This window comes from Topomyia yanbarensis, chromosome 3 (assembly GCF_030247195.1).
Source record: "Topomyia yanbarensis strain Yona2022 chromosome 3, ASM3024719v1, whole genome shotgun sequence".
In the NCBI taxonomy this organism is placed as follows: domain Eukaryota; kingdom Metazoa; phylum Arthropoda; class Insecta; order Diptera; family Culicidae; genus Topomyia; species Topomyia yanbarensis.
This window is the reverse complement of record NC_080672.1, coordinates 128,387,781-128,398,028: the sequence shown is the minus strand read 5'-3', so window position 1 is coordinate 128,398,028 and position 10,248 is coordinate 128,387,781. Positions and strand designations below refer to the sequence as shown.

The following is a 10,248-nucleotide window of genomic DNA, read 5'->3' as shown; positions in this document are numbered from 1 at the left end:
TTCGGTTATTCTATATCACAAGCCAATTAGTTTATGTAAATATATCATACTGCATGCTGACTGATGATTAGATATCGCATCTGTCACCTCGTTATGGTAATTCAAATCTACGTGCGATAAATTAGTTTGGAAAAAACATTCTAGGTTCCACAACAATGCGACACATTTTTCATTCTAATGTCATATCCCGTAGGAAAACATTATTTTTGTGTTTATCATTTGTTAAAGCAATTAACCCTTAAAAGCGCAAATATTTTTTTTTTAATTTTGTTTTACTTGAAGATGTTTTTGACAATGTTGTTTTAAAACAGCAACGCACTTTTAAGGGTTAATTCTTTGCGCAATACACAGAACAAACTGTACTCAACACTGAATAAATTCGAGGTTACTCAAAAATGGTAGCACCAATCACAAAGACATTACTGCCTCTGCCAAATATGGAGCCCTGTTCAATTGAACTTTGGTTGTGCGTCAATGTAAATTTATTAGTGGCATCACCAATTTTTAGGTAAATGCACTTTTTAGTTAATTGTGTAAAAAGTACCCAATTCAACTAACAATTCATCTCCTCAAAAATGGGTAAGAAATTTACCTTGATATCCGATCAATGTTCTGCTAAAAAGTGTTCGATATTGTGCAGGTGCATCATAAATTATCTGATTGTAACTACCCCAGTTTTGAGTAAAGTCGCGTTATACTGAGACTGAATTGAGTTTGTAGAACGTGTACTACTAAACAGTCTGTGCCCAAATTTCAAATCTGAATATTTACCATTGAACAGTCACGCAAAAAGCTGGAAAAAACGCTGAGAATTTTTTATTCATACAGCTGCATATTCGATAAAGTGAATAATGTCAAATGGACCAAATTTTGATTCGCATTGTGCGTACAGCTTGTACAGTGTTCTTTCATCCTTTAAAATCCCTCCTGACGTCAAATACGATTTTTTGCGTATTCCTAGACGTAATGAACAATCTAGAAAATCGGTGCTCAAATTACAAAGAGGGGTGGTACTAAAAACAACACAAATATTTCTATTGTGCTTCTTACATATGCAGCAAATACAATTTTTTATGCAATTAGAGCCGATTTCTTCATCCTCGCTTAACGCTTAAGCTAGGTTTAAACGAACTAGTGAACCTGATTTTAAAGTTAAGCGCGAGTGAAGATGGTGGTTTTTTTTCTTTCCACTGCACTGCCTGGTAATAGTAAATATTCAGCTGTTCAAGGGTAAACAAAAACTTCTAAACGCTTCTGTATCTATGATTTGGCAACTTTTGCCAATAGATCTAAATATTTTCGGTATCATATGAGGTGACTGATTCGATATTTAGTCATGAAGTTGCCTTCGGAAATCACTGCATCGGGGTAAAAGTGACAAGGGTAGAAAAAACAAAACGACCAAAAAGAAAGTGAGGCCAATCATTCTGAAATGGCCAGAGCGATATTCCGAAGGCACCTATAATCTACATATTTTGACAGTTTTATCTGAAAAGTTACTTTTTAGCACGACTGACTATGCATGAAGAAATCTGAATGCAACAAAAAAACGTTTCTGAGAAATCAAGCAATCGAATATAATATAAAGCAAATCTACAAATATTTTCGTTTGACGAGTATACAAAATACAACAAAAAGATAAATTTTTCTACGTAGCACATTATATTAAGAAATTTACCTGTTTCCTCGGCAATAGCTGTGATTTCCATTCTCGTAACTCCTTCTGCAGTGCTTCGTCACATTCGCGCAATTTTGCCGTCTCATGCTCCAGTAGTTGCTTGCGTTTTTCATTCTGCAACTGTTCAAGCTCCCTATTTAATTAAAAGTAAACGTAAAATTTTATTAAAAACTTTGCTATTAAGTTTACAACTAGTCACTACTGCAATTAACTTTAATTCAAGTGGCTTCGCACCTTATGGAACCATCTGAGGTAGCTCGCAATTCTTCCAACTGTTTGCTGTGCTTGGTTTCGAAACGTATTTGCTCTTGATTATAGCGTTTTTTCTCCTGCTCTTGGAACTAGAATCGAAGAAGATAACATAAATTCGTATTGGAAAAAACTTTCAAATCAAGGTTTACCTTCTTCAATTTTTCCCGCTCCAGCTCAGGATCAGTGGTCATCGAAATTCGTAACGACTCACGGAACATCATGTCACGAGCCTTCCGCTCGGCTCGAATCCGCTTTGGCAGGGCACGTTTTTCAATGGTCTGTCGTTTCAACAACTCTTCCTCTTTTCGGGAAATCATTCTGTATGGAATTAAAAACCAAATCATGCTTTGTATGTTACTATTATTTTTACAATTGCTGTACCTTTTGATTTGATCCAACTCTTTCTCGTGACGAATGATCATCTGATGCCGCTGCATAAAGCAAATATCTTTCACGTGCCGTTTCGCCAACTGATGTTTATCGTGGATGTGTTTTTCTTCTAGCTCCCAGAGCATAGCTTCACGAGTTCGCATAGCCTGATGAAAAAAATTGGAATTTACAACACTGGCCAAAAAAATCTCTTTTAGAGTACAATCTATTACCGTCTGTTTCTGCTGCAGATAACCCTTATCGGCTGCGGACAATTTTTCCCGATATATTTCACTGATCCTCCGCAAGGCTAGCTCGTGGTTCTCTGACAAAGTGGTCAGGAAACTCTTTTCACGTTCCTCATGTTCGAGTTCCATTGCGGTTTTCCGTTTGCGGAACTCATCTTTTCGCTTCTCCTTTGGTAGCAGATCCACTTCTTGCTTGAGCAGTCGAATTTCTTGCTTAAGGCTGTCTCGGAACTATGAAAAGAAAATATTATTTTCCAGTACCTCCGCTATACGCATAATTGTCCCATTCCCATGTATATAGGGAATCCTATAGAACATGGGAAAGTTATGCGTCTACCGGCCGAGTAGGTAAGTATAAAACGTAACCAGGAAGTGGGCCATTTGGAATAAGGTTATTTGACATAACGGACATTTGGCATAATTTTGAGAAATAACTACACAAAAACTCATTTGGCATACTTTTGTGAAACGATCACACTGATTATCGTCGTGCTATGGTCATATAAACCGCACCCGTCGGACGCACATCTCCAGATAATGAAAACTCCTAACCTTATGAAATTTTTCCACACATCCAGACCTTTTCGCCAGTACGTTAATTTTTCTCATTTCTAGATATCGCTAAGTTCTAAAAACGGTATTAACCTCTACTAAACTATCGGTTTCTAGACTGCTCTAGTGTTTGAGACGTAGCAAGTGTAATGCGATTTTTCCGGATCCGAAGAGGCGCAAAGCCACTGTGGGTACGCCAGGTGCGGTGACTGCCGAACCACCGTCCAAAGCGGCGGCCCTGGCAAACAAACCTTTGACCTCCGCATGACAACATGGCAGGCACTCTAATATTTGGGCTGCACTCTAGCCACGTATTGTCAATACAAAATGATTTCAAATAACATTTAGTGTGATTACTTTTTAAACTTATGCTAAATGTCCGTTTTGCCAAATAACCCTCACTATATGCACAAATGGAAATAATGCCACATGAACGTTATGCCAAATGACCACTACTTGGAATATAAAAGTAAAAATGCATGTGTCCGTTATGCCAAAAAGACCGTCACTGTGGCCAATTCTCGAAATATACCAAATGGCCATTATAATAAATAATCGTTATGTCAAATGTCCGTTATACTGAACACCTTTATGCAATATTACCCAAACCCATGTGTAGCTATGAACCACAACTCACCAGTTTTAAATCACGCTCCTGTTCTGCACGAATCTTTTTCGATGTATTCCTAAGTTCAGTCTCTTGTTGTTGTTCGTACTTTTCCACCGTTTGCCGGTGCTGGCGTGCCAGCACATCCATATCAGCCTCAAACGTACGCTCCAGCTGTAACCGTTCCTGCTCGAACTTCTTCTCCTGCTGCTCTTTGGCAATCGCTTCCTTCTGCTGAAGTTCGTAAAATTGCTTTTTCTCTTGTTTCTGAAGCATTTTAAGTTCTCGCAGTTCTTGCTTTCGGAACAGGTGATCGTCGTACAGTTTGTTGCTATCTTCATCACTGTAGATAACTTTACTGGTGGTGGTCGTAACTTGAACGCCGTCAATCTCAAATTTTCGCGTTCTTTTGCGCGTTTTTTTCTTAAGGTTCTGAAGATGAATCTCCTCCTTGCTGAAGTTTCGTTGGCTAGGTTTTGTTCTAGTATTGCTAACAATGGGCGGGACTTTGTCCTCCTCAATGTCAACCACTGGCGGTTTTCGACGAAGCTGTACCTCTTCATCTACAGACTGTTCTCGGCTGTCGTGACTAGTTGTGGTGGCTATGCTCTCAGCATCACTTCGATCAAGATGTTTACCCCCAGCTACGTTCTGCTGCGGCTGCGGTTGATGGTGATGTAATGGTGTACTTGCCGATCGTACCGAACCGCCACCATCCATCGATCCGACACTACTGTCGGGCGAAATCCTTTGCTTCTCTACAATCTTACGCTTATTCACTATGATACTGACATCTTCCCGACTCCGGTTGAAGTCTCCATTTAACTTATTGCTAGAACCACTTCGCAGCGGCGATGAAATCGATGATCCCGAGGGCGACCGCTGAGCAAAACCACCTGCTGTGGTTACCGTACTGCCCGTACTTACACTACTAGTACTGGTCGTTCCAGCCCCCGGATGGGTTAGGATGACATCCATTACCTTAACGTCATCGCTGGATTCGCTAGGACCACAGCTGACGTTCGACAGGTCACTAATGGAATCATGATGATGATTCAACATATGCGGTTGCTGTTGTTGGTGTAGGTGGTGGTGACTGATACCGCTGTTGATTAGGTTTGCGTGATGTGAAGAATCCTTAACCTTGATTTCCTCTTCACCAACGGTGACCACCGAAACATGACTAGTGTCCAATAATTTACTGTTATTATGATTATTACTATTACCTGTAATTAAAAATAATAATTTTCAAATTTGTTATAATCAGTTGTGTGTCGTGTGATTGGGAGTAGGTATCAGCTGGAATAAATAATGTGTATTTACATTATTCAGATCACTAGTAGTGCAAAAATCCCAATTGTGTGTGTGTACCATTTGTTTCACAAAAAACATATTTTTAAGATTTAGGAGAACAAAAACATTTCGCATCTTTTGTTACACAATAATAAAAACCAAGAACAAACTGACTAGCAACACTATCAAAAACAAAATATATAAACATGTTTTTAAACTGGTCGCACTTGAAATTGAGCTTGGTTTTATCGCCAACTACTCACCTATAAACAGCTCATCGTTAATGAAATCATCCTGTTCGTGCTGCTCCTCCTGATCTTCACCGATATAACTCGGACTAACGATCAGCACCTCACTTTCGTCCAGCTTACGTGCAATCTGCCCCCCACCAGGCTGCTGTTTCTTGAACTTGGGCGAAAGATTCTCCAAACTGTCCAGCGACTGAAAATCGTCATCCGTAGACGATTCGTTGACATGGGTTTTGTTCAGCTCATTGGAAACAATCACCACCTCGTCGCTGCCCTTTGCTGATATGACCCGCGATCTTCGCTGGGAGGATCCGAATGATTTCGTGGAGGAAGCAGACGATGAGGAACCGGAAGGAAGGACTGAATTATCGATTATCACTGGCGGATGGCTAGTGACTACGGTGATTTGGCTGACGTTAGTGGCAAGACTGTTGGACGGATCCGCTAGTACGGTGTCATTATTGATCGTGATCATCGACGTATTATTATTGCTCGGCTTGTTCGGTGTCGATGTTATTCGGATATCATCGTCCGGCAAGAGAGGTGGAGGGATGGAGTGATAAGAATACTGCTGCTGTTCGTCATCAAACGGAAGCATTGGTTTAGGAATGGCAACAGTTGTGTTAACTGGTTGTTGTTCTTTGGGATAAGGTGATTCAGTTCGCGATGCGGGCTCGTCGACGTGTAATTCTTCTGACGTTAGTCTTCGGCTTACAGAGCTGGATGCTGCGACAGTTTCGTCACAAGGATGCGGAGAAGAAGAAGGACTCTCTTTTGAAAGTTGCCTCGGTGGGGAAGGAGCATGCTCTTTCTTGGGAGACTTGATCAACTCATCGCTACTTAATTGTCGATCTATTGTTACGGGTGATGAAGGGGTTTTTGAAATCACAATATTATCAGGGCGATCAACGCCTCTGCTAATCGGAGTTTGTGACATCTCCGTAGGGGTAGAAGGAACAGATGTTTGAACAGTGGAACTGACCCCGACGCTAGCCGAAGCGCTCCTACTACTTGGCGATGACGGACTTTGCGGTGGCGGAGGAGCAGGGCCTTTCTCCTTCTTAATGACGCCTTTCTTCTCAACCTCAGTACTGCTGCTACTACTGCTAGTACCACTTGTGTTAACCATACTGTCATTAGGTTCGACCTCCTCTTTGGAGGAACGATGTGCGTTGGCTGTTGGTAACACTGGCGCAGGAACCGAAGTTGGTGATTTTTTAGCATCACTTTGTACATTACTATTACTATCACTTGCCACGGTTGGAGGGGTTGGTGCGGCAGATGGTGCTGGTTTCGAACTGGGTGCTGAATTTGGAACAGCAGATGGCGTTTGCACTGGCGAAGTGGTAGCAGTTGCTGTCGATGCTCCAGGTGCTGCCGGTTTTGCATTACTATCATCTTCAGCAGGAACAGGTGTCGATTCTTTTGAATCTCTGGATGATTTCGATAAGGACGTGGGAGTATCTGGAACTTGACAAAAATAAATACATTATAGTAATAGCCCGAAGCCGTAGATAATTTCGGTATTGTAGCAGAGCTAAACTTACGTTTATAGGTTTCTTGACTTTGCAGCGATGATGAGTCATCGTCCAAGTCGAGTGGGAGCGCAGAACTGCGGTGTTCCTGTTATATGAATAACCAATGAAAGAAATAGGGTAAGAGAAGAAAAAAAGTAATTAATTTTTGTTTGCTTTGGCAGCCAATTGAATGGAAAATTGAAAACCAACAGTATTGAACCTAAACTGCTAAATGAAAATTAGGCTGATATATTAATTAGAACAAATTGGATAACAGATGTTCGGGAAGTACAAAATGATCTCATTTAAACAGATACAATAGACATTTGCTTAAATTAAAAAACCGTCTGAAATCCAACTGATCTTGATTTGAAATTAACTGATAAAACATACAAAACCAGTGAAAGCAATGGTATGGCGAAGGAAACCATAAAATGAACCATACAAATTTCTACAAACTATTGAACAATTGCCAGACTAGAAGTTTACACGCTAGATGCACATTCATTCTACTGTAAAACTGAGAAAAAGTAAAAAAATACGTGAGTGAATGTGAACACCAGTCATTCAAACAAATGAATGGTAGGTTGATATTTACAGCACACCAAAGATGGAGAATATATATTTCTCCCATTATGTTCTCATTTTATAAAGTTGTATGCCAATAACCAGTAGAAGGCTTCAACACTCACGAGCGAATTACAACAATCAATTTGGAATAATCGGAACCAACTGCGAGGATGAGTCACCTCCGCCGTCGATAATGATGTATGTCTCTTGGTTTCAAACACTCTAGTCTGACAAACTTACCAACCCTCTGATAAAGCGATCTACGCTTCGCCTGTCTTTTAGCTTTCTAATAAGTGCATTCATTTTATTTGTTCACGAGCAGCGTGTAATAGGAGAAGAGACAAAACGAGTTTGAATTTGTCAAACGTACAATTGACGCGGACATTAAATGTAAACTAGTAATTACCTCCGCCTCTTCATCCACCAACTCTTCTTCGACCACATCTGCCTTGTACTCCAGCAATAGATCCTTGATCGGCTTTGAATCTAGATTCCCACTGATGAATGATAGACCCATTAAGACATCTGTAGAAGGCCTCTGCTGGGGATCCTAGAAAGATCAAATTCAAATATTATACTCTGCCTATCAGTTTGACGGAGATACCAACCTTTACTAACGCCTTCGCGAGAAATTCGTTAAAACTCTTAGACCACTTGGATGGTTGGTCCAGTTTCGGTGGATCACTTTTCTGGATTTTGAGCAACACTCGCATGGGCGACATCTCACTGTTGGGTGGTTCCATCTGGGCGAACTCGATCAACGTGATACCGAGAGACCAAATGTCCACCTTGAAATCATACGGGTTGTCGCGAAACGTTTCACACAGCACCAGCTCCGGGGCCATCCAGTACGGTGTGCCGATAAAGGTATCATGTTTCTGCAGTGTGTGCTTATTTTTCGCAGAAACACCGAAATCCGCTAGAAAAACCAGAAATACAAAACGGTTTATATTATATTCCCTATTCAGATGGGTGATACTTTAGCTTCCCTGTGTGCACTTACCCAGCTTAACGCCACCGTCCATCGTTAGCAACACATTGCCGGCTTTCAAATCACGGTGTATCACCTTGTTCTTGTGTAAGTGAAACAAACCGGCAACCATGTGCTTGCAAACGTAAGCAATCTGGGGCTCAGTCAAAGGTTTCTCCAACTCCACCATAATACTATCTAAGGCACCACCATCACAATACTCGATAAGCATCTGAAATTAAAAACGAAGATAGGGTGTTAAATTTATTGTCGATTCGATGAATCTTACGAACAAATCATAATAAAATATAATATGCGGACGATTGATAAATATAACGAACGGAATGGCTGTCATGAAAACTATTCGATAATAAATGTCCCTGTGTACGTACGTATGTAGTAAGAGACCATTAATAAATCAAGTACCGCTTTTAGGAGGGGTAAGGCAAATTGTGACATGTTGTGACATATATGGGAGGAGGAGTAAGCTAAATCGTAGCATGTTTTACTGGAGAATTTTTTTCAAAGAATTTGTCACGTAAAAGGGACGGGTTAATAGAGTAATGTTTTGACAATTTCTTACATGCGGGGTGGGGGAGTCAATTCTACGTCACTTTTGTTTTACGTTATTTATGAATGGTCCCTATGAAGCCACCATCAGTTCAAGGTATTTTCAGTCGATGTGGGTAGGCTTCCAGTAGACTGAATTTATTTATCGTGTAAATTTCATATTATTGCTATTAACGAAGGGCCCAAATAGGGTTGGGTGAACCTGTTAACAGAGACACTTACGCGCATTTTGCGGGATCAAAAAAACATTTTCTAACAATAAAATCCGGCCACATCATAAATAATTATGCAAATAAACATGCTCCTTCTCATATATCCGATGTTCGCAATCTTTTTTTTTTCGTTAGATCGACAGATTCTTTCCACTATTGAGATGGAAAACAGAATTTTCTGTAGGATCCTGCACTAATTACGTAATTATTATTATACATTCAGAGCATAATGCGAAGTTAGTAGGAAATAGGCTCAAGTGCCCACAATAAGAACGTAATACCTTATTTGGGTCTATTTAATTTAGCATATGTGCATATTGCGCTGCAAAAGTTGTGTTTTAGACCGATCCATGGTTTGTTGTTCAACGTCATATTATATCCCTTCTCGTATTTTGACATATCCTTATTCAGCTTTTTTGTTGTCGAATTAGTGCTTAACAGGCTTTAGTCTCAAAAATATGCTTCATGTGAATATTCTTAAGGTTTCGTAGGAAAGCTGAGAAAATTTCCAACAGAATAATACACACGTGTATACATACCTATTTCAGAATACTAAGCAAATTTTCACTGTTAAGGTAGTTCAAAATTAGCGTTCTTCGGAGTTTTGTAATTTCTCTAATTATTGATTAACAAAATTGATCATAGCATTTTTTTATTTATTGCCTCTTAATATTCTATATAACTTGTTCTTTGACACTCTATCCTTATCTCTTGTTGTTTCGCTGTAATTTAACAGTACTGTAACAGAAAATAAGAAGAAGAATGCAAGAATTTTTCAGAAGAACATTCTGAATTATTCAAATGATGTTATTGACTATTTGGATGATCGAGAAAAGAACAAAAACTCGATGAAAAACGCCAACTTTTAAATACTTCACTTTTACAAGTTTACAAGCATGGGAATATTAATATTAATAATAAGGGGGATAAGGGTTTCAGCAAGAACACTTTTTTGCGATTTTTTTTAAATTGAGGTGAACTGAATTGATCGAAAGTTTTGTACATTATACTTCATTATTTTAACAACATTCTGTAATTTTTCCATTCAAAAAAATATATTCAATAGACAAGCTTTTGTAGAATGTCTCTGGAAAAAAACACGATCTGCGGTGTTAACTGCCATTCAAAAACTACTGAACCGACTTATTTCAAACTTTGCATA

At 39.5% G+C, this 10,248-nt stretch overlaps 1 protein-coding gene across 7 annotated transcripts in view; it reads right to left on the bottom strand.

The window, feature by feature from the left end:
* Positions 1–1,645: 1,645 nt before the first annotated feature.
* LOC131694333 (serine/threonine-protein kinase 10-like) overlaps positions 1,646–10,248 on the bottom strand; it is a 79,763-nt gene continuing 71,160 nt past the window's right edge. For 4 of the 7 annotated variants that reach the window (XM_058982990.1, XM_058982993.1, XM_058982991.1 and 1 more), the window contains 12 exons: positions 8,338–8,536; positions 7,943–8,253; positions 7,741–7,884; positions 7,579–7,620; positions 6,795–6,870; positions 5,263–6,717; positions 3,737–4,932; positions 2,533–2,778; positions 2,312–2,466; positions 2,080–2,248; positions 1,913–2,019; positions 1,646–1,811 (listed from right to left, as the gene is read on the bottom strand). In XM_058982990.1, coding sequence (XP_058838973.1) covers positions 1,661–1,811; positions 1,913–2,019; positions 2,080–2,248; positions 2,312–2,466; positions 2,533–2,778; positions 3,737–4,932; positions 5,263–6,717; positions 6,795–6,870; positions 7,579–7,620; positions 7,741–7,884; positions 7,943–8,253; positions 8,338–8,536 — 4,251 coding nt within the window. In that variant the 3' untranslated portion in view covers positions 1,646–1,660. The remainder of the gene's footprint in view (positions 1,812–1,912; positions 2,020–2,079; positions 2,249–2,311; positions 2,467–2,532; positions 2,779–3,736; positions 4,933–5,262; positions 6,718–6,794; positions 6,871–7,578; positions 7,621–7,740; positions 7,885–7,942; positions 8,254–8,337; positions 8,537–10,248) is intronic. The other 3 variants (XM_058982994.1, XM_058982995.1, XM_058982996.1) reach the window with 3 other exon arrangements.